This window comes from Phalacrocorax aristotelis, chromosome 1 (genome assembly GCF_949628215.1).
Source record: "Phalacrocorax aristotelis chromosome 1, bGulAri2.1, whole genome shotgun sequence".
NCBI classification, from domain to species: Eukaryota; Metazoa; Chordata; class Aves; order Suliformes; family Phalacrocoracidae; genus Phalacrocorax; species Phalacrocorax aristotelis.
In genome coordinates, this window is record NC_134276.1 from 218642434 (window position 1) to 218666644 (window position 24211).

The 24211-nt window shown below is 55.7% G+C and overlaps 1 protein-coding gene across 11 annotated transcripts in view; it reads right to left on the bottom strand.

The window, feature by feature from the left end:
- Nucleotides 1-24211, bottom strand: part of SHANK3 (SH3 and multiple ankyrin repeat domains 3) — a 401813-nt gene that overhangs the window by 27263 nt on the left and 350339 nt on the right. For 10 of the 11 annotated variants that reach the window (XM_075081824.1, XM_075081828.1, XM_075081835.1 and 7 more), the window contains 4 exons: nucleotides 24010-24090; nucleotides 17912-18039; nucleotides 16604-16709; nucleotides 3309-5634 (listed from right to left, as the gene is read on the bottom strand). In XM_075081824.1, the coding sequence (XP_074937925.1) occupies nucleotides 3309-5634; nucleotides 16604-16709; nucleotides 17912-18039; nucleotides 24010-24090 (2641 nt within the window). Of the gene's footprint in view, nucleotides 1-4; nucleotides 2495-3308; nucleotides 5635-16603; nucleotides 16710-17911; nucleotides 18040-24009; nucleotides 24091-24211 lie in introns of those variants that run through there. The other variant, XM_075081833.1, reaches the window with a different exon arrangement.

Below are 24211 nucleotides of genomic sequence, written 5' to 3' on the forward strand. Positions count from 1 at the left end.
ACAGCCACCACGTGCAAAGAGAAGTTACCTGCTCTTAGATGTAACTACTGTAAATTCAGAATTTAACGTGCTTCGAAAGAAACTCCAGCAATGAGACCTGCCACCGCAGGCAAGCTGGAGGGGCACTGGCAGCTTGAGGATGGCTCCCTTGTCCCCGAGTCCTGGGAACTCCAGGACACTCTCTGGCTCTAGGTAGGAGCTTCGGTTTGGCTCACGGCCCTTTCTGGAGCAGAGCTAAATGCAAGAATGACAGGAAAAGCTGCAGCACAAGTCAGGCCACCGCCCTTTAGTCCTCCAAATGCCCCGTGGAGGGGCTCAATGGGCTCTGGCTGCAGCAACACCGGGCTTTCGTGAAGCCTGGGCAAAGGGGTGCAGCACCCTTCAGCTCCCGAGGGATGCTCAAGGGCCATCCCTGCTGGCAGCGGCAACCCCACCGCCACGGTCCCATCTCACTCCTCAGCAGCACGGCTGTGTTTAGGGGTGGCTGTTGTGGGAGGTTTAGGTAATGCTGTCGTTCTCAGGACAGGCCCAGGGACTGGAAAACGTGTCCCGAAATGGGTCATCTAAGCTTATCTAACTGCTCTTTACATTATTTTCTGAATTTACAGCAATTTCATAAAAGAGAGGAATTTTCACAACGAAGGAGAGTGGCTGATGGCATTAAATATTCTATTTACAGCCAACTTCCTGGGAAATATTTCAAGTCTTTGACATCAACTGGGAGCATAAAAATTTCAGAGATGAAAGGCCATGACTTTCAGAAAAAGGAATGAGAATGTTTAACTCTGCAGGACAGTTGAAAGTGCCAAACACTTGGTGGCAGGGTGGGTAAGGAGAGGAGGGCGGACTGCGCTTCCCTGCTGCAGGACGGGCTCTCTGCGGAAGGTGACATGCAGCAGTTTCATGTGAGGGGGTGGGAGCTCGGGCAGGGTCTGTTGCTCCCGGGAGAGCCGGGGGCGAGGGAAGCACGCTGCCTGCTGGAAGCACAGGAATCAAAGGGAAGCAGCGGTGGAGGATGGGACGGGTTAATGAGAGGCAGACGAGGGACAAGGGGTAAGCCCTAGAAACAGGGGGTCCTTGCGCATCTCTGCTGGGGGGCTGCATGAGGAACAGCCGATCAGCCGCGCGCGGTGATCTGGATGGACACGGGAGGCCAGGGAAGGAAAGAGGACAGGCAGCGGGGTGGCTGCGCTCTGATGCCTCGTGGAGTCACGGGGGCTTTCGCTGCGGGCTCTGGGAGACCGAAGGAGGCTGACGGCGGAGGAGCCAGCAGCCTCTCCAGCAGCCCCGGGTGAGGGAGGGCCAGCTGCGCCCCAGGTCAGGTCTCAGCAAAGGGCCAAAGCCTGGCGCGGGTAAGCTGTTTGAGATGCCGTACCTGGTTGCCATTAAAAGCTGGTAACATCCAAGTTCTCTAGCATCCCTGAAGATATGCACAGTCAGCACTTTTTTGGGAACGTGAGGCACGGCGTGCCTGATTTCAGAAGGGTCCCCAAATGCAGTTAAGCTCAGTGCATTCAGCACAAGACGCCTGGTTCCTGACTGAGCAGGGCAGAGAGAAGGGACCGTGTGTGAGACGCCAGTCTCCAGGGAATGGCCGTAAGGTGCATTTGGGGCCGAATCCGGAGAGAGAGAACAGCGTAGCAGGGCAAGACACAGAGATTTTATTCCACGCTGCGGTCGTAACTACAAGTTTGGTACCTACCGAGGGGTGGATCGGCCGTGCAGCCAGGCTGGCTCTGCCAGCACAGGCACAGCTGCGTGAACACTCCCCTGGGGGTATGTCAGGACTTTGTCCCCCATGCTACACCTTGAAACGTCACCAGCTGTGCTAGCACCACATGGACTTGTAACCCATCACTGTGATGATCTGGTTAGAAAAACCCTTTCAAAAGAAGGGTTCCCCTTAGCTCAGAGCTCCCTGCTGAACTGGCACCTCACTGACCCCCAGCAACCACCCACCGGTGACGCCGGTAGGACCTGCTTACTGTGCCTTTGCTACTGTGGGAGGTGGTCTGTGGCTGCACCCTGAAAGGGTAGGGGGAGACTGGAGACTTTGGGTCACTTTGCTGCTGTAACTTAAATTTCAAAGCCTGGTAAGTGTTCGCTTTCAAATCTTGGGCTCTGATGTAGAGTTTTTGGGTTTAGTTTTACAGTTAGGTGGGGATGTTGGGGTGAAAGCGTGGGGCAAAGGGGCCACTGCTGGCACAGGGGTGGCAGGTCAGAACAAACGCCGGCTGCCGGCAGGTCGGTGGGTGGCCGGGCATGGAGGCCACGTCGGGCAGGAGAGCAGCGCAGGGTGGCGCGAGGGACACGGAGAGTTCCGCGCCGCTCGGGGAGGGTGACGGTCACAGCTCCAGCAGGGGAGAGAGAACCGGTGTCTCCTGAGTGCTGTGAGGGACGAGGGAACCCGAGTATGACTCTAAGAGAAGGAGGCTCCTGCGTGTGCTGGGGTCCCTCTGCTGTGAGCTCTCAGGTCTCCCCGGCCGGCCCGGCTCTGCACAGGTCCATGCGTGGAGGAGGAGAATAAGGGGTGAGAAGATCTACCACGCTTAGGCGCTGTGTAGATACCTCTGAGCCAGCGGCCAGCCCACCGGCACGGAGACGTGCGTGACCCGGCGCTGCACTTGGCAGCGTACGGCCGCTGCAAGCACCCACGGGAGGGCTGCCCGGCTGTACCCCCCTGCCCAGAGCCATGCGCAACACCCCAAAACACCCCCCTGCAGGTCACCAGAGCCGGCTCGTTCCAGAAACAGTGCCAAGCTCTGCCTCAGAGAACACAGGTCGGGGTGGTGCTGCTGTGTCCTTTCTAAGGGCTGCCACAGACCACCCTTGTGACGGCTCCTGCTCAGCAGTGACTGACCAGAGCCCTAATACGTAGTCTGACAACATTTGGAGATCCTTTGAAATGAAAAGCACTAGAGAAACACACATTGTTATTAATTGTTCAGGAGCAAACATTTAGAAGTGAAACCCATGACTAAATACAGCAGCTTAACAATAGCATCGAGACAGAGGAGGAACATGAAACAACAGGAAGGCAATTTAAAGGGAAAAAGCAACAGTGCGAGCTTGCTACGTGTGCGGTGCGTAGAGAGGAGCCATGAACAAATCACACCAACTTCTGGAAAGCATGTCTCAGCACTGTCTCTCCCCGTGCAGCTGAGAAGTCGTGACATCTCTGAAATGCCCCTTGAAACACGCCCGGGATTACTTGGCACAGTTACACTCTGCTTACGCACCGCCCCCGTCCCCCTGGGTGCCTAAGCCCTGCCCCCGCCCCCTCCCCTGGCCAGCGACCAGCGTCTTACCGTGCCGCGACCACAGGTGACTTCTTCCCGGGATCTAACGTGGACCCGGCTGGTTCCTCCCCCAGTGATCGTGTATCCTTATTCAGTTGCTGTAGTCGGGAACTTAGCTCACTGATCACAGTTGGCTTGTCATCATCAGCCCCATGGATTGGCCTGCTCTCCATGGGGTCCCCCCATAGCTTGGACCTTCTCTGAAAGAGGTAGCGTGGCCGGCCAATGCTGGCTGATGCCAGAGTGGCCGCATGTTGCTGGGAGATGAGCTCGCTGTCCGAAGACTGCTTCAAAAGTGGGTCCCTGAAAGTAACTGGCCCCTTGCTGAGCTGGGACTTGAGTTTTGGCTTTGGAGGCACTGGTGGCTTCTCGAGTATAAAAGTTTGTCCATCCGCAAAGGAAGTGTATGTGTCAGTAGGCTCCCCGCTTTCTGAGGACAACGTAGACATGCTAGAGACCGTAGAGATGGTGCTTGTGGTCTCCAGGTGATGGTCACTTGAACTTCTGGTGTCCACCTCTTCCACTCCCGAGTCTGCAGCAGACTCTGGGGCTACGGGGGCGTCAGAGGGCTTCCCTGAGGGTGTTCCGCCAGTGGTAGAAGGTGCTACTGCTGCCGCTGGTATGGATGGCGTGCTAGGCGTAGCCAGGTGGCTGACTGGTGTGCCAGGGGTGGTGACCAGTACCCCGTTTGCAAACTCGTCTGGTGGAGGCACCAGCCCTATCTTGGCCAGCTCCTCCCTGGTCTCTTCGTCACTTGAAGACAACTGAGCTGGTGGGAGGGTAACCGTGTAGGGCTCCACTTCTTCCTCCGAACTCCCTTGTCCCAGCGTCTTGTCAGAGGCTGGACTGACGGGAGGCTTTCCCACGGGACTGGGCTGGGTCTCTGCTTTGGGGGACTCTGCTGGCTCTGTGCATGCTTCAGGGACAGATGGTTTCTCCTCTTTTATCTCAAGTCCTATCTCGTCTTGGCCATTACTTGTGGCATGAACCATGATGAGGCCAGCGGTCTTCTGCTGTGATGTATCCACTATGCTAATAATCATGGACTTCTTGTCTTCTTGTTTCTTCTCCTCCTTCCCAGGTGTTTCTGCTCTTGCCTCAGTTTCTTTTCGCAGTGTGGACGGAGTCCCCCACTGGGTCTTAGTAGGGGCCAAAGTCCCAGAGTCTGTTCCGACGGCCCCTTTGCCTCCAGGTGAGTACACAGGGGACACCAAGCTCTCCAACTCCCCCCTCTCTGGTTCTTTGGTTTGGATGTCCACAAACAGGGGTGCTGCTCTCTCTGAGTCTGGGCTGTGGATCGGGGTGGGCGACCGGGATGAGACTTGAGTTGAGAGGGCCCGTTCCCTTGCGGCCAGCGCAAGCGCCAGTGGTGAGTTCGGATCCAAGGGCTTTCCTGTTAGGGGGTGGATGAACGTTGAGGATGAGCTGCTAATTAATGGCTTTAAAGCTGAGACAGGGGAAGGCAGTAGTACATCTCGGCTTCCTAACAGCCGCTCATCGATAGACCTGGACTGCTGCAAGGATGGCATGTCGCTGCTGGGGGGGCTCCCTTCAATGGCCCCAACCGAGAGGAAGACAGTGGATTTCCGCCTCTCATCCAGACGACGGTCTCTGTCCTTCATGACTCCAGCGATGGCAGTGGCAAAGGGGATACTTGTGGCTTCAACCTGAGCAATGCCGGTGTGGTGCTGATATTCCACTCCACTCAGGCGATGGCTCCTGCGGGTGGGAGAGGGCTCCCTTGTAAAGCCTCCGGTGATGGACAGTGCTGCTCTCTCCTGTGCATCCTCCACTTGTAACTGCTTAACGAGAGGACTCTTCTTCCTCTGTGGCTTGGTGGGAGCAAACAGGCTGACATTGAACTGACCCATGTTGGCGTAAGGGTTGTCAATCACTCTCCCCTTCCTCTTCAGCTTCTCTGGAGGGGTTGCAGATGGGCCAGGCCGGGGGATCTCTGTTGGCTCCACGGGAAGATGGGAGGAATCCTGTAGGATTATCATGGATCGGGCCCTCTTCTGCCTTTCAGGGTAAGGAATGGAAGTCCTTGCCTGATCATACATCTCAGCTGCGCTAATGACCTGCGGGAGTCCATGGAGTTTAGCCTCTAGGCTTGGCTTAAAGCTTGATCTTATGGTATCATAAGCTCTTCCTGGGGGTGGAGGTGGCGAGAAGGATGGAGGGGGGCCTGTGTCAAAGTAATATGGAGAAGGAGGTGGGGGTGGGGCTGTCTGAGGTGGTGGTGGAATCCCATGTCCTTCCCTAACAGTGTCTTGCATCGACGTGCTCCGGGGAAACTTTCCATCTAGCAAAGAAGCAGCAAGTTTCTCGTCTTCACCTGGAAAGCAAGAAGAACAGTGCAGTCAGAGAGGACGTCTCTAGAGGATCCAGAGCGCGACAGTCACCACAAATCGGATGTATGACACCTCTTTCTTCCCCCAACCCCTTCCTTTCTGAGGTGACTTTCCACTTCACCTTCGATTTGCTTGGTGCAAGCATTTGCAGTTTGGCCCTTTGCTCATGTTCACTTGGCACAGAAGGGCGGCCACGGACTCTCACAATGTCTTACGTTGTTTTAAATCCATCAGACAGTTGTGCCCAACACTTCCCAACAGGGCTGAACGCTCTCCAGCCCAACGCAACAGTGACAGAATCGAACACTTGCTGGATCAAACCTCCCGACACCCAACTGCCGACGTGTGAGACAGCTGAGTGCAACCAGGTTGTGCAACTCACAGCAAACAGTGCCATCTCCCATGTGCGGGTTCTCGCACTCGCCCGCCCGCTGTTCTCGTGTCGCACTCCCCCCCTTTCCCCCGAGGGGTTACATATGCTTCAATGTGCTAGACTGAATTCAGAAGCAGGGTCTAGCAGAAACTTATGTATTTCAAGAATTGGAAGCACCCAAGGAAGCCGGATTCTGCCATTATTACTCTTAACTTACTACCTGGGTGCACAGCAAGAGCTTCTTCAGGTACTTGTAATACTCAGTGAAAGAGTATGAGAATCTTGCCGAGTAAAGTAATAGGAGGAAAAATCTATTAACATAGCGAGTACGGTGCAAGAACTTGCACGGGTGCCAGTTAACCAGCCTAGCTTGCTCCAGCCCTCTGCACGAGCCTGCCTCTCTTCCCCAAGTCCTGCTTTGCTATGCTCAACACTTACTTGCCGTACGCCTTTCTTTTCAGTGTCAGTTCAGCTGTTTTCAAGGTTTCAGATTGCTCTTGAGAGAATGCTCGAGATGGCAGAAAGCCGCGTCTTGGCACAGCGGCGCGGTGACCGCCTGCTTTCTTGGCTCTAATGCTTTTTCCGTAATGCCCACCAGCATTCGAAGCGCTTTGGCAACCGTGCCTGCTACTACATTAGCAATTTCAGCAAACGCCTGCAGATGCAGAGTCCGCTGGGGGAAAAAGGGCCAGTGAGCACCGAACTTCACATCTCATCACATTGATCAGACTATGACCGTGTTCAAAGCCGTGCTATTTTTGCTGAACACGATTTGGGGATTTTTTAATACCAAGGTAGCATAATGAACTGGAAGCACGACACAAGTTCAAAGAGAGACTGGACAAAGCCACGGTGGATGCACTTTTTGTGGGCTATTATGTGCACAGAAACCTCTGAACTGAAGCCAGGAGCTGCCTGGGTGAGTATTCGGGAGACACAGCATATCCTTGCCCTGTTTTCACTCTTCCCTGGGCATCTGCTTAAGAACAATGCTTAAGACAGGATCCTGCACTAGATGGAGCCACGGTTTGATTCAGTATAGACATCATCATGCTCTTAACAGCAAGAAGATCCAAAAAACCCTCATGCCTTTATGCTTATTTCTACTTCTCGCCTGGGAACGGCCAAGAGTTGAAACAAGGAAATTTATGCAGCGCTGAGCTCTGTTACCTTGCCCAGCCTCTTATGGAACACGGCCTAGTGCCATTAGAGCTCGTCTTAGGGATGTGCTGACCATCCGGTAGACAGGTACTACTGTGTTGAGCACAGAGCTATTTCAGGAAATAACACTGGAAAGCTGGCTCGTCTTTCTCAAATTTCCAGGCCAGAGGGGACACTGACTGCCAGCACGCACAGGCTGCCGACCGTGAACTGCTGTGGCGTGTGGCCCCCGTCCTACCTGTGAGCTCGCAGTCCCTGCTTGTAGTATGTTAAAAGCAAAGTATTTCAAGTGAAGGAAGGGTGAAGGGGGCAGCTGGATAATCTAAATGTATTCATGGTGTGGGTATTAGTTTTTGTTTTATTTTACATACCTGCTTCTACAATTACTCATTCTATTCTGTTTCCCACTTGCTATTTTTCTCTGCCGTAAGCATCTCTCCTCCATTTTTTTTCTTAAACGAGCAGGGGAGCACTACGGCAAATGATATCTGGAGTAGGGCCAAGTTCAAACACCAGCTAGACATCTCGAAAGGACCTAGACAGGCTAGGAGGAACGGGCCGGCAGGAGCTCCCTGAATGTCAACGAAGTCCCACACCTGAGAAGGAAGAACCCCTTGCAACGGGACAGGCTGAGGACCGGCTGGCTGGGAAGCAACTCTGTGGAAAAGAACCTGGAGGGGTTGGGATGCAGTGAGGGGAACACGGGCTGGCCCTGTGCCTCAGCAGCAACGGCCGACAGCGTCCTGGGCTGCGTGAACAGGACAAAGGCAACAGACAGAGCAAAGAGCAACCGGTTGCCCAGAGCACTAGTCGATGCCCTATCCCTAGACACATCCAAGGTCAGGTTGGACAGGGCTCTGAGCGACCTGGTCTGGATCAAGATGTCCCTGCTCACAGCAGAGGGTTGGACTAGATGAACTCTAAAGGTCCCTTCCAACCCAAACCATTCTGTGATTCTACGATCCCTCTCACTCCCACTCATGAGACACCGCCTACAATACTGCATACAGTTTTGGGGTCCCCAGTACAAGAAATGCAAGAACAAACTGAAGGGAGTTCTGTGGAGAGCCGCCAAGAGGGTCAGGGCGGGAGCTCCTGCCCTGTCTGGAGAGGCTGAGGGAGCTGGGCTTGTTCAGCCTGCAGAAGGAATGGCTTTGGGGGGACCTAACAGCGGCCTTCTGGTACCTACGGGGAGCTTATCAAGAAGACAAAGCCAGCCTTTTCACAGTGGTACATGGTGGGAGGACAATGTGCAATGGGCAAAACCAAAATAAGAGGTTCTGGCTGCAAAAAAGGAGTAATTTTATGATGAGGACAGTCAAGCAGTGGAACAGGCTGCCCAGAAAGGGTGTGCAGTCTCCATCCTTGGAGGTTTTTGAGACCAGATGGGATAAAACCCTCAGCAACACGACCTGATCATATAGCTGACCCTGCTTTGAGCTCGAGGCTGAGCTAGAGACCTCCTCCTTCCAACCTGAATTATCCTTCGATCCTACGACAGAAGAGTGGCTTCATTCCAGTTCTGGTTTCCAAGCTGACCGTCTCTACAACCCTGCTCCTTGGAACAGTGGGAATAATGTCTGTTCCCTGTGAAAACGAATGTCTTCTATCGCTCCTCAGCAAGAAAATCAACACTCAGGAGGGATCGCTGATGGGAGAGGTGGGAGGAAAGCAAATTCTTGGCAGGCGCCTTCTTCACTACCTGCAGCTCACCATTCTGACACAGCTCCTCTGCTCGCTGTAGCTGCGTGCTTGCCATCCGAGCCCTGCATAAACAACTACATCCATTTACTCATCTGCCTCTCCTCCTCCCCTCTGTGCAGCTTGCTCACTCCCTACGTTCTGCTGATGACGCTGCCGCGATACTCCACCTCTCCATCTCCCCTCCAGCCCTGCAGATCAAAGGCACATCTAGCCCAGTGTGCTGCCTGGCAGCGGCCAACAATAATTGCCTGAGGAAGCACATAAGAACACAGCAAGCATGCAGCGCTGCTTCGCCCCTCCCAGATACTCTGTCAGCTTCCAGCAATTTGCTGATCAAGAGCTGGCTGAGTCAGACGGCCTTTGTGTTTAACCCTTGGCGGACTTTCTTCTCGCAGACCCTTGGCAGTGCTCTTTGAACTCACGCAAATCTCTCGCGCTCCCAATATCCGGCAGCAGCGAGCTCTGCGGCTTACCAGCACCGTGGGCAGAATTACCCCCTCTCCTTGCTTTTGAAGCTCCACCTATCAGATTAATCTGATGCCCGTCTGGTCTGCAAAGACCTTTTACAAAGCTTTCTTTGAATTGTGTTGCTCTGTTATTATGTTCTCTCATTTAAATCTTTCACGACCCATTCCTACTGGATAGCAAATTTTGTAAAATACAGTCTTCATCATAGAAACTCCTCACTGATGTTTAAATGTGATCACACAGGCAAAATGAAAACCTCTCCCTTAACACGGAGAAGCATCTGTCTATATTTAAGCATGAGACTAATGATTGCTGAGTTTTATTTACTGTCTATGCAGGAGATATAGTTCTGCTCAGGGAGTCTCCGAAGCTGAACAAAAGCAACCAGTAATCCTCTGGGAGCAGGCTTGAAACCTGATGTCTTGATTAAGTATTGGATTTATGAACCGCGTTCAAGCCTTGCAGAGCAGGCCGGACCCTGCACAGACCCCTGCAGAGGTAACGAGCATAGAGCCATACAGAAATCCGCTGGTGAAAGCAGTGCCGAGGAAAAGGGTCCTCCTAAAAGATGAGGGACCAGCTACAGGGTGGTGAAACCACCCTGGCAGTTTCGAACTTGAAATGGAGAGAGAATCTATTTGAGTTTATCTAACATAGATGTAACTGAACGCACGGCTCCCTTATCCAATGCCACACTTACTGGCTGAAATGTTAACAGTTAAATACTTGTCGTAAATATGCTCATTTTAACTTTTATCTTAACACTTGTCTGTCGCCAAATGCTGCGTCAGGCAAGGGGCAGACCTCGGCCCGGGGATCAGCAGCCTGCAGGAGAAGGACCTGACCCACTCCTGCAGCATTTGGACCCCTTCTACACAACACAGAGGTACCCAAGGAATCAGAGAATCATTAAGGTTGGAAAAGACCTCTAGGATCACCAAGTCCAACCGTAAACCCAACACTACCAGGTCTCCTAAACCATGCCCTGAAGTGCCACGTCTACATGTTTTGAACCCCCTCAGGGACAGTGACTCCCCCACCTCTCTGGGCAGCCTGTGCCAAGGCCTGACCACTCCTTCAATGAAGACATTTTCCCTCATCTCCAACCTAAACCTCCCCTGGAGCAGCTTGAGGCCATTCCCTCTCATCCCGTCGCTGGTGACCTGGGAGAAGAGACCAACCCGCACCTCGCTACGGCCTCCTTTCTGGTAGTTGTAGAGCGCGATAAGAAGAGCGATAAGAGCAGGGCAGCTCTCCGCCAGCGTGCGCAGCACAGAACAGGCCATCAGCCAACACAAGAAGTCTCTGGTGACAAGCCTCAGCCAGACTCTAACACGCAGCACGACACTGAGGGCAGGCAGTCCCTTTGAACTCGTAGCACCTGAACTAGACTGCCCTTTCAGTCTATCAGATCTCAGCCTAGCAACTACCAACCTGCCGGTCTCTATTCCCGTGTCGCAGGACCGTGCACGGCGTCTGTGCTCTGCTTCCCAGCTGCTCCGCTGCTAGCGACCGAGCGCTCCTGCCTCCTCCGGACCTCTACCACACACCGACGGGCTGCCAGATGAACGTGAAACCTTGAGCGCTATTCCCAGCTCTCCAGGGAGATGGTGGAGGTGGGGCTGACCTCTGAGGAAAAAGAGCATTTGACTGCCGCAAACGGCACGACGCTGTGTGTGCTGCCCGTGACCTGCCTCTGTGCCTGGTCCATCTTCCATGTGCATGACTGGGTGATCAATGACAAACCAACCAACCTGTCCCTTTGCTAACTGCCTTCGAGACTTTGTCTCTCAGTTCTCTTCAAACACCAACCAACCTAGTGGCCTTCTATGATGGAGTGACTACATCAGTGGACAAGGGAAGAGCTACAGATGTCATCTATCTGGACTTCTGTAGGGCCTTTGACATGGTCCCCCACAGCATCCTTCTCTCTAAACTAGAGAGATACAGATTTGATGGGTGGACTGCTGTTTGGTGGATAAGGAACTGGTTGGATGGTCACATCCAGAGGGTCATGGTCAATGGCTCGATGTCCAGATGGGGACTGGTGATGAGTAGTGTCCCTCAGGGGTCCGTACTGGGACCAGTGCTGTTTAATATCTCCATCAATGTCATAGACAGTGGGATCGAGAGCACCCTCAGCATGGGTGCAGGTGACACCAAGCTGAGTGGGGCAGTTGACACACCAGAAGGATGGGATGTCATCCAGAGAGACCTGGGCAAGCTGGAGAGGTGGGCCTGTGAGAACCTCATGAGGTTCAACAATGCCAAGTGCAGGGTCCTGCATCTGGATCGGGGCCATGCCCGGTATCAGCACAGGCTGGGGGATGGAGGGATGGAGAGCAGCCCTGCAGAGAAGGATTTTGGGGTATGGGGGTGTGTGTGAAAAGCTGGGCATGAGCCGGCCATGTGCGCTCACAGCCCAGAAGCCAACCGTGCCCCGGGTTGCATCCCCCAGCGTGGGCAGCAGGGCAAGGGAGGGGGTGCTGCCCCTCTGCCCCGCTCTGTGAGACCCCCCTGCAGTGCCGCCTCCAGCTCGGGGCTCCTCAGCACGGGACAGACACGGGGCTGCTGGAGCGGGGCCAGAGGGGGCACAGAAATGCTCCGAGGGCTGGAGCCCCTCTGCTGCGAGGCCGGGCTGGGAGAGCTGGGGTTGTGCAGCCTGGGGAAGAGAAGGCTGTGGGGAGACCTTATTGCAGCCTCCCAGTGCTTAAAGGGGGGCTGTGGGAAGGGTGGGGGCGACCTCTTTAGCAAGGCCTGTTGTGACAGGACAAGGGGTGATGGTTTTAAACTAAAGGAGGGGAGATTTAGACTGGATATAAGGAAAAATTTTTTTACAGTGAGGATAGTGAAACCCTGGCCCAGGTTGCCCAGAGAGGTGGTCGATGCCCCATCTCTGGAAACATCCAAGGCCAGGCTGGACGGGGCTCTGAGCAACCTGATCTAGTTGAAGATGTCCCTGCTCACTGCAGGGGTTTGGACTGGATGGCCTCTAAAGGTCCCTTCCAGCCCAAACCATTCACGATTCTATGCTCTGATTCATTGTGCCTTCATTGTGGGGGGCCATATATGCTTCCTATGAAGAGCAATGAGACATCACCAGGACAACTACAGAGGTTGGCACATGCAGGAGTAAAGAACTTGGGTGAAAACGCAGCCTCCAGCCACCAGCAAGGACCAGCACACAGCCCTGTCTCCGAGCACGCAGAGTAACTGGCGTGAAATGAGAATCACGCTGCCGGGTGCATGCCCGAAGCGCAGCCTGGCAATGCCACAAGCCTCATGGCAACCCCTCTCTGCAATTCACAGCATGCTCAATGCATTATTAATCTCCGAGGAAAACACAAAAACTCTCCATAACGCTTTTGGGCCTGTTGCCATAACAGCCTAAATCCCTGTGAGAATCTAACTGTGCATTAATTTGGGCTAGCTAATGACGTGGCTCTCTCCAGAGCACACCCCACCACTCCCAACCTTGCCTTCCCTGTGCAGGGATGGCAGAGCAGCCCCCAAAGCCACCCCTGAGCTAGAGCAGAAGGGTGCCAAGTGCCTCAGCTTCGCCCATGTCCAGCGGCACAAAGCGGGTGAGCATCTCCGTCCTCGGGTGCGCGGGGCTGGCATGAGCTCCAGGCAGGAGCTGATGCCAGAACTGACAGCAGGAGGAGGAGAGCCCGCCACCCTTCAGAGAGCAGTAATAACAGCTCTGCGCTGGCCGCTGCGGCACAAGTCGTGGCTAGAGTGAGCCTGAGGACCTGTTTAGAAGAGGGGAAGGCACTGGGAGTTCACCCAGGGTCTGTAGAGGGAAGGACGGCCCTGGGGCAGGGAGCAGAGCTGCCCCCACCCCGCCAGACCCTCGCGCAGCCGAGCGAGGATGCACACTCACCCCCCAGCTGGCAGAGCGGGGGGAGGCCGGCATCCTCAGTGTCTTTCTGACCGCCAAGCCACCCCTCACTTCCCCAGCAGTGGCAACGCTTGGGCAGTAAGGGGCACCTGCCACCTACAGCCAGCGCCTGCGGCCCGTCGCGTTTCTAACTGACACGGGGCAGACACGCCGCTTCCATCCGTGCAAAACCACCGTCTACATCATCTTGAATTTGCTCAGGGGAGAGACTTTGCGAGTACCATGACGGTTCTGCAGACTTTCAAGTGTTTTCAACTTCTGATGCTGGAGCAGATGGCGTGGTAGCTATCTTGGAAGCCTGACAGAGATTTTTCTTTTCTATCAGCCTCCCCACTGCAATGCATTTCTTGTCTTCACATTTTTCTGTTGAAATATTTCTTCCGTTCTGCTTTCTTTGTAGCCAGTCGAGGGTTAACCACCTTTGTCTCAAGAAATGTTCAGATGTGAACATGAAATACTTTGATCCTTTGTCACAAGTCCCTGGGAATCTAAACCAGCTGTGTAATATGCAAATAATTCAGAGCATTTCTTCACCAAAAAACCAAACCAACCAACCTGCTTATTTTTCATCTAGTTCCTTGCTTTTAGTAGTGATTTTTACCATGAAGTCAACTGACTGTACAGCGTATGAGCCTGTCATTGTGGGTGTGAAATGACAGCTCAAGAAGGACTTCTAAAACAAGCCAATTGCAACCCAATTTCTGCTGTTTGGCTGTTTTCTATTTTAGCTTATCTGGAATTCCATAAAAATTAGCCAGTTTCTAAGAGGCACTGCTTGTGGTGCGTATTGTGGCAGGCAAATTGGAAACAAGAAGTTGCGTCCCCTCCTCAACAGGAATTGTTCCCTTTCAGTGCAGACAGACGCATGCCATTCTTGGACTGAGCATAATTAAGAGCTACATGTGATTTTTTTTCCCTGTATTTATTGTTGGGTTGCGCTCGGACACTGTGCTCGTGACAGCTGCATCCATCCCTGCTCAGGAACAGGGCATCTCTGGGTCTGCTTTCAATCTTCCCTGAGGCAGATTAAATCTAGCGTTTCTAATCCCCTTGTTGCACGGTGTGTGTAGCTGTAATGGCTGGGAACCCCGTGCAAGGATCAGGGTCTCAGTGCTGTAGGTGCTGAGCAAAAAAGACGTACAAGGGACATTACACTCTGTGCTCATGAGCATCTGAACCCTACATGCACCCCGGCAAACCTTACAGCTGCATAAACCCTATGAACTTCGAATCCCTCCTCTCACGGTTCTCTGCGTGCAGAGATCCTTCCCAGCATACCTGCACAACGAGCTGGAGCTTTACAGGGACTTCCTGAGTCACTGACTCTGCTTTCACAAGCAAAAAGGAGCTCCTTATGAGCACATATTCCATATTTAATGAATACTTCTCCCATTTATGATCTATTACTGGGTTAAGATGCTGTTTTACAACACAGATCCCCTTTGATACGATTTCCAGCTGTTTGTGGCTTGATTGAACCTTGAATAACTTCTGCTCAGAAGCATTTGCACAAACATTCTCACACATAAACCAAGCATCGCATCTAGGATAGAGTTTGCAAAATGAAGATGCGCTTTAGACACCACTGGCCGCTGCATGCTTGTCCGCCAGGCGGCCGTACACCCCAGCAGGCCCCGGGTACCCCTTACGGCCCGTGGGCACTCGCGCAGCACCCACCTCTAAGATCACAACATCAGATACATCATGTTAGAAGCGCCGATTTCCCTCTGGTCACTGCAGAGGGTTCCCGGGCACCTCACCTGGATGGAGACTTCTGGACTGCTAACACGCAGGGCTGGATGAGACGAACCCCATCCTGCAGGTGCTACCGATGCTTTCGACCTTCATGAGACAATTAACTGGTTACTTGCACTCTAGCAAGTCCATGGGTGGGTGCTGTGGCAGTCCCAGGCGCCGAGGCAGTCAGCTCTGCTGCCTTTCTACCACGTGCCTTAGCAGGACTGCAACGTATGAGCCACTAATTAATGCTTCCCACACTGCGCCTTGTCAGCTGCTCGGCCCGGGTTCCAGTCCAGCTCTTCAGAGTTACGGGAGCTTTCTGCCCGTACATTTCATGGCAGGACAGCAGCGTTATCAACATGGCACGTAAGTACGTGCCAGGGCAGTCCATTAAACACCCACTCTTTTTTTTTTAAAGATTATCTCTCCTAGTTTGTTTTTCTGATTAATCATACACACATTTGATTATCTCTAGCTATCTACTACTCTCAGGCCATTCTCACGTGGGACTACAGGTACCAGCTGCTCTCATACAAACAAGAATGCGAGGCACATATGCACAGCAGTTCTGTGGCTCTGTACATTAAAAAAGTATATTTTGAACACTAACCCTTGCATTTTTCAACTAATTTTTACATCCTTGCTGAGACTGTGCTGCTCTCAGCTGTAGCTTGAAGCAGAAGTACTCTGTTCACTTATTTTGTGTGTTAAACTTACAGTCTGTTTTGGCATCACCGTTACTATCAAACGATGCCTTGGGGTTACTTAAAATTAGCACTTGCCACCCAGTGCACCACCTTCTCTCTGCCCCCTTTCCTCCTGCCCCTCAGCTTCTCTACAGAAGCGCTAACACACTGTCCCCAGCTGCGACCCGCACAGCCCTCAGCCCTTGCTAACGCCGTGGCTTGGTGTTACGGCCCAGACGAAACCCACTGATGCACAAAATCAAGAGAAGAAAATGAGACACCGCCCCGCCCCGGCATTGTGCCACCAGCCCTTGTTTACTCTGCCTCGTCCTCCCATCTCCCTCCTCCGGCATCTTTTCGGTTTTAGTTGCACTGCAAACCTTTTGCGACAGCTTCTAAAGATCCCGACATAGCCCAGAGATGAGGGCCTGTTCCAGGCCCTGTCCCGTTTTCCCTTATTAAAAATTCAGTTACCTGCTCCATCGTCTCAGTTCGTTACAGCTCACGGTTTTACTCTCAACCATCCACGTGTCCAGCACGCTGTGCGCCCAGCCCAGCGCTACGCAGCCCGACAGAATGTCACCCACCAGCCTCATCCGCCAGCACGGAGGGTGGGAGAAACTCCCTTATCCCTGGCAGTGCCGTCACGAGACTTGGAGAGCAGGGGACCTCTGGAGGTCTCCAGCCCAACCTGCTCATTGCAGGACCAGTGTCAGCATTAGAACAGGCTTCTCAGGACGCATGCAACCTTCAAAGCAGAAATCACATAACACACCCACTCTTCAAAGGTCTTTAGTAACAAGCCAGTAGAGAGGGCTGAGTTCCTGGTTCCTGAACCTTCTGGTCCCTGTGCAGGCATGAATGCTCCACGGGGACAAGCTTTCCTCTTTAGGAAGGGATTTCCCCCCAGTTTGCCTTACCTACAGATTTTGTCCGTGGAATTCCTTTGCGCAGTGAAACATGGGGCTTCTCAGCTCCCGCAAGGACCCCCGAGTGTGCTGCCATACCCTGGCGTTCAAAGAGTGACTGGAAGAGAAAAAAGGAAATTTCCATTCTGGATGTCAGCGAGACTCAGCGAAAGGACACAACACTTCATGTCAGCCCACACCATCCTTCTGACTTCGGGTGAAGGTGGAGCTCAGCCCCCATGCCGGTCTGCACGCCGGACCCTGCCCTGCCGCCCTGTGCCTGCAGCTGGCACTGCCACAGCCCCAGGAGAGGACGCTTCCCTGGGGACAAGGACAGACCCTTACTCGCCTCTACCTTCAAAAGTCCGTCTTCCGTGCTGCCCCAGCCAGCGTGACCCCAAAACCTGCGCTATTGCCCTTTGAAGGGTTCACCCTCCCTCCCCCTGCCTGCCTGCTCCCCCTGCCTGTCTCCCCGCCTGCCTGCTCCCCACTGCCTGCCTGCTCCTCCCTGCCTGCCTGCTCCCCCTGCCTGCCTGCTCCCCCTGCCTGCCTGCTCCCCACTGCCTGCCTGCTCCCCCTGCCTGCCTGCCTCCTCCTTGTCTGCCTGCTCCCCCTGCCTGCCTGCTCCCCTGTGCCTGCCTGCTCCTCCCTGCCTGCCTGCTCTCCTCCCTGCCTGCCTGCTCTCCTCCTGCCTGCCTGCTCCCCCTGCCTGCCTGCCTGCTCCCCCCCGCCTGCCGGCTCCCCCCCGCCGTCTCTCTGGCGCTTTGTGCCCAGGGTGGGGTGGCACAGCGATGCTGACTCCAGCAGCAGTCTTCCTCCCGTGGGAAGGCTTTGCTCAGGCCAGTCTCTGCTCAGAAGCAGCCTGTCCCATTTTACCTCCGGCTCCAGAAGCTGCCTCCCACCGCCTGCAGCACTTTCACAATCCAGACAGCCTGGAGCTGGCAGCCCCACTCCTACTCCATCCATGCTTCCCCTCAGAGACGGCGTTTTTCTCTTCTTTGATTCCTCCTAATTTCCCAGCTTCGCATACAGAAAATTACAGACAGACTAAGCTCTCAGCTCAGCTTTCCACACTCCTTCAGATCCGCTCTTATGTCCTCCCTGTGGCAATCCCGTACTGGTGAGCAAGTACCAAACAGCCTGGGTTGTCTCCTCTATGACCTGCCCGACTCCTGCTCTGTGTCTCTGTCTCCCCCTGACCCCTTCCTTCCACCCCCCTGGGGAAACCCCCTCCCCAGCACAAGTCTCAGGGCTGGCAGTCAGCGTCTGTCACAGCACGACGCGCCCTTCCCTCTCCCACCGCGAGCCCTCCTCTCTCACACTGATTTCTGCTGGCGTGATGCGCCGGCTTGTTGGTCGCTGCTTCACAGTGGCTGCCCTAGAATCCGCTTCGACAATGTCTGCTCTCAGCGCGGGCTCGGCTGCTGCCAAAATCTCATCCAGTTTCTCTGAAAATCCAAACATAAAAGCAAACAGGTTAGCAGGGCCACCACACCGAGGCAGCTCCCCGACGACAGGCCCGTCCCTGCAGCGCGGCTAAGCAGGGAGCGAGCGGCCCCGCAGGGAGAGCACTTCGTAGGCCTGTTGGGCACAGAGCTGAGGAAGCGGCCGCTCTGCCACCTCCTCCCCAACCAGCGGCTAACGAAGATTTTTGGAGGTGTTTCTGGAGCTGCCCACCCGCCACGATGCACAACCAGGCACCGGCCCGGCTCCGCTGGGGGACCCGCAGATGACAGCCTGGCGCAGCGGCACCGCGCCGTGGCACTCTCCCACCCTGGCTGCACCTGGCGCGCCTGTGAGGCTGACGAGCTCTGCCTGTGTCCAGGCAGAGCTTTTAAACTCTGGGCTCTTTCCAGCCTGGCTGTTGCACTTGGGACTAGGAAGTCACTTCTGCGGTGTGGGTGCTAAGCCTAGAGACCCAAGCGACCCGGAGAGCACTGGCCATCAGGCCTGTGTTCCCACCAAACCCCGCCTGGGGCTGACAGGACTCCCGGGCCGGCGTCAGCGCCTCCGCACCCCGTGGCCACGGCAGCTGTCCGCGTGGCAGTTTGTAAGCCAGCGGCTCTGAGTTGCAGAAACTAAACATGAGTCCCAAACGTTTCAGAAGCCCAGTCTGTGGAGGAGCGAGCCCTACACCAACACAGATCCCAAGTGGTCTTTGCCGAGGGGACTTATGCGTCCTCTGAGGCCAGCACACTTGGTGGCAGGTGTCTGCCGAGGCCCTGGGACTAAGGACCTGCACCTGCTCCAAGGAGACAGCTCAGGCCAGCTCCTGAACCTCCCTGGCACAAGAATTCCAGTAGCCAACCATTCTTGTCTCTGGGGGACTTCATGGTTCCTCTTCCTCACTGCTGTGTGACTTGCACGCTGCGTGCTCCGCAGGAGGCGCGGGGCAGTTCGGCCTGCTCAGAGGGGAGCTGGCTCAACCCTTGCAGCCAAACACCGCTGAGCGACTGCGTGGACATCGGACAGCCAAGCCTCAGGAGGGACGGGCCACAGGCTCACTCTAAAGATGACCATGTGCTGGAAACCTGCCTCACCAGCGTCTCTGGAAGCTGCTCTGTGCAGCGACGTTAGTCCGGAGACCTCAGTGCTGCGAGCGGAGTCACAGCGATGCTCAGCCCTCTCCACCTGCCTCTGCTTCTGGCTTTGCCCCTCTTTCCACCTCATAATGCCATTAGAGCGCAGGGAGACGCATCACCACTAGCTGCACTTTGTACCTGCCATGCCTTTGCAGAGATGGAAGAGCATCCTGGAGCCCATCCTGCCTGCCGCCAGGCTGCTGGGGTGGGGGACGAGGCAGTGCTGGAGCTGCCCTGAAAGAGGGACCCCCCAGGAATGGCTGCACCCTGGTGGCTTTGGCTGTCCAAAGCGTCAAGAGGTCTCCACCATGCCCTTGGAGATGGCCGCCTTCAATGTCAGGACATCCCTGGTGACCTTCAGCTGATCATTCAGACCCATGGGACCTCTGCATGGCCTCCACCTCTGGGTACTGACAGATCTGCTCGGTATAGAGGAAGTCTGGGGAGGTCCCTCAGAGACCTCCCACTTGTAAGCACTGCTCAGCTTCTTCCCTACGTCATCACCGTTACGGTGGAAGGACTAGTCCCTCACATTTCCTGCTCCTTGGGAACAGCTCTCTAGCTTCACATTAGCAGGACAGAGAGGCTTTTGCCTCTGAAAGGCTAAGATCTGGGGTCAGGTCTCCAGGCTCCCTCCCTCTACCCTGCGCCTGGGCTGGAGAAATGCAGAGCCACGTGCTGGCACAGGACAAACCTTCTTGCTCCATTCAGGATTGTCCATTACTGGCTCTCGGCCCTGGCAAGAACCTCCTGTAGTGCAACTGCCACGTACGGAGCCCTGCTGCGACCAGCTATACCCCAGCCAGCCTGGCCACTAACAACATGGCCCTCATGGTGGGTGGCCCTCTCCACCCGGAGCTCGGACAATTAATAACCAAACTAGGTCTCCCCCACAATTAATAACCAAACTAGGTCTCCCCCAGCTACTTGGGAATGCCCTTGGAGCTGCCACCAAACCCTGCCTGCAATGCAGGTACATCCTCAGGTGCCTCCTCGGCGCGGGACTGCCGGGAGCAGCCGGACAGCCTGCCTGGGGGCAGAAGCAGAGGCAGCACCTGCACTGCTGGGCACGGCAGAGCGCGGTTGCCGTTTCATCTGCCTGAGCTCCAGAGGCCTGACTCAGGCGCTGAAGGAGACTGTACTTCACCACCCCACACGCGGGGACATTCTTGTGGAAGGCATTTTCACCACGGAGCAAACGCAAAGCAAGTGTAACACTGGGGAAGTCAGACCTGGAGATTCACGGGGCCCGGCTGGAAATCAGGCATTTCTGCCTGTGCCCAACAGGAGCCCGACATGACCGTGCCGATTTTGGCCTTTTTGCTGCCCTGCCAGAGCTGTATGTGGCCGCTGCTCCCCGTGGTGGTGGTGCCGGGCGGGAGGCTGACCCACACTGCTCTGGCTCCCTTCGGGCCGAGCCTTCCCATGACAACTAGGGGACGGTGACCTGGGCCAGTCCCGTGGGGTGCACCACGCGTGCCTGTGTGGTGCGACTGGGAGGCTGATGGGGAAGGGAAGAGCCCCAGGATGTGTGGTTTCACTCACCCCCTTTTCTTCTCCGCATGGAGGCTTGGAATCAAGAAACAAAAGACAACATGAATGGCATGCACAGTTCCTGCTTTCATTCCCAGCTCCAGCCTCGCTGCCTGCCTGCTGTGCCTCTTCCCCGCACGCTCTCCTGCCTCCCAGCATGCTGGCAGGGTCAGGCCCTGGGAGCAGAGCGCGTGTCCGCCTGGGGGCTCTCAGGATGAGGGCTCAGGCAGGGCAGGGGTGCAGCACCTTGTGCATCCTCCTCGGCACGGCTGCCCCTCCGTGGGAAGGCCAGCGCCCTTCCCGGCCCCGTGGGCGGGCAGGGACCGACACGGGCTGGGCTCTCCGCCAGCCCCACCGCTAGGACCAGCCCTCGGCTGAGCCGCCCTCCTCTTCACTCAGACCGGGAGAGCAGAGGGAAGGTGTGACTTCAGAAGGAAATAAGACCAGGAGGAGGTCTGGATGGCATTTAATGCCCGATCCATGGAGAAACTCTTAAAAGCTTTTAATCCCTCCCTGCTCATGGAGGAGACACAGCAGTCTGCATTTCTCCCAAAGCCAGTTTTCTCTGCATCCAGCAAATGCCAGGACTGCAGGACAGGAAAGCTTTGTTAGCAGCTTGCTGGGAATCTGCTTCTCCAAGGGGACTGGCAAAACACGCAGCAAGAAAATGCTAAGGTATGGCCATGGGTGTGTGGGATGTTCTGCAGGACAGGGACAGGCTGCAAGGAAAAAGGGGCAGGGTCCATCCGACGAAGCTCCCCTTAAGAAGCTGCAGGCAGAAATGTCCCTTTCACCAACACCACCGTCCCCTCAGAAAAGGAGATCGGGCATCGCTGAGGTGTGGGGATGCTGACCTGCACTAAAACTACCCCCTTTGCAATAAAAGCCGGAGGATCAACCACCAGAAGACAAAGTGCGGGAGGAGGAACAACCCCCGTTTCCCTGTGCCGTGCTCCCTGGGGATGTGTGATGGGACTGGCTCCAGCATGCTCCCTGACCCACAGGACACAAAGCGGGGACTAACCACTGCAATTTCCTGGAAAACATGTGCACTAAGACCAGTCACCGGATACAAATCCCTCTCCCGGGAGGCACGGGCAGCTGCTGCTCCTAGTCGCTCTCCAGGTAAAAGAGAGGCACTGTCTAGATGCAAAATCCTCAGGGAGACCTAGAGGACTCATCTTTAATATATTCTCTGGCAGAGCTATTTCTCTGCTTTTCGTGACTTCCCTTCCACGAGCTTGCTCCCCTCCTCCTCGAACCCAGCAGCTCTGCTTGTCAAAACACATGCAAATGGGGCCCCCTTCCCTCACACCGCTGCGGGTTTCCAGAGTGCAGGTTGTCCGGTGGTGCCGCCCTGCCGCCCGCTTGGCACTTGCAAGGCCAAGTGCCGCGGCTGGGGCGCCCGTCCCTCTGCAAAGGTGCCTGCAGGACACGCGCCAGGCTTCGACTCGGGCGTGATGCTCACCGAAGACGGGCACATGCAGCTGGGAAATGTGTTCTCAGAGGCAACATGCTGCCTGTGCGTGCAAGCAGGCACCATCACACCGGCTAGGAACTGCTTTCAGGACCAGCAATCGAGAGTAAAAATATGAATCCTGGGGTCTGTGCAGTATCTGTGCAACGGGGAAGAGCAAAAAGTGGAAGAAACGGGCTATTCTGAATCCTCTCCTAATGGCTACTAGCAAACACAGCCCCTTCAGTTCTAGTAATAAAGATCTGGAGAGGCAGGGAACAGGCTAGGGTGAAAATCAAGGCAGCGGGCTCAGCGTAAAACAAATCACAGTGGCCATCAACCAGTTGATGCAAACCCTTAAATGCTGAGATTTGTCCTTTCAAACCTATGCTTGAGTGTGAGCCGGAACCCTCAAGGTCTATTTCTTTTGGGAGAACCCCGCAGGGTTGTAAAGCCTGGACACTGCATGTAGGACAGGGAGCAGAGCAGTGAGAGAGGTCATGAACCTTCCTTCAACGCCCTGAAAAAGAGAGGGGGTGGTGGGGTCTCTGCCTAGGTTTCTGCCTCGCAGGTGGACCCCCTCCCAGGCAGGACGGGGTCTGCCCCACGCAGCCTCTGCACCATGGCCAGCAAGCACATCTGTACACATCACCACATTTCCGCACAGTAAAAATACAAAGACAAATAAAAAAACCAGCAGAAGCATGAGCCAGGGCAGCAGGCAGTGCTCAGAGGGGCTCCCTCTCGCTCTGCCAACGCTCTTGGAGGGGGCTCACAGCCCATCCGCCTCCCGCCCGCCGTCAGCCCTGAACAGCCCGTCCCGGCAGAGCCCACCTCGTGTGCACCAGAGCCGCGTGTCGGAGCGCGGCTGCCCCGAAGGCTCCCCCAGAAGGGCTCCCTCCGCACCCCCTGTGCCCGGCAGGCTGTGAGGGCCACGCAGCCGCCGTTCCGCTAGCCGGCCTCCCCGGCACCGCCACCGCAGCGGCGCGCCCTGCTCAGCTGCCCTGCGGCCTCTGCAGCGCACGGCGGGCAACGCGTGGCAAAATGGGCAAGTCGTTCTGTGCAGAGGGAAAGGGCTGCTGGTCGGAGGGTGTGTGAGCACCGGCACCCCTGTGGTCCTCAGCTGGCGGGATGCTACTGGGGGGAGCCCAGCGCACTGGGAAGGTGTGGGCTCAGTGAGGCCACCAGAATAGATGGGAAGATCGAGGGGCTTCAGCGCAGGGTACCTGGAAGCGAGGACGGGGTGGGGGCGGAGAGGCTTTAAGAGAATATAGGAAAACATGTAGATGCAAGCTGGGATACCAAAGCATCTGGAAACGTGGGTAGGCTCTGTAGTGACAGCAGAACATGTGAGCGTGTGTGCATATGTATGTGTGTGTGTAAGGGGGGAGGGCAGCCCATGGGGATGCCAGCTAATCCGGCAGCATGTGGTATCTGCCTGGAGGTAGAGGGAAATAAAAACAAGGGGCTGTTCGGAGCGCGGGAGGAGCAGGGTGCCTGACGGACGGGGCATGGGGGTGGAGAGCCCCTCCACAAGCACATGGAGGCACCCAGCATCCTTCCCCAGGCTGCCTCTCTGGGGACGCAGCACTGAAGGGGTGACCGGCTCTCCGGGGGGCTCCTGCGCCCCTGCGGCGGCGGCGGCAGGCTCTCAGCCCCCCACCCCCCACACGCGGCTAAGCACGACGGATGCTTCGGCACAGGAGATGCGCGCGTTGCCTCGCGCTCGTGTTCATGCACCCCTCCGGAAAATGGACGTCAGGCGAGCGCGCTGCCTGCTCCGGCCATGGCCCCGCATGCTCCTCATGCAGCCTCGCATGCACGCGCGAGCCCCTGCTGCCGCTTACCCAGCTCTTCCAGCTCAGCCGTCATGGACTTGGAACGCAGCGTCAGGGTGGTGCTGGGCGCTCTCTTGGGAGGCGGCGGAGCTGAAAGGAAGAGAGACGGCATTTTGCATTTCTTGTCCAGGAACTTACGAGGAGTGGCCAGATGCAGGTGCCACTTCTTCTCCACAGCCTGGATCTCCTCGTACTCGCGGGATGAGGAGTC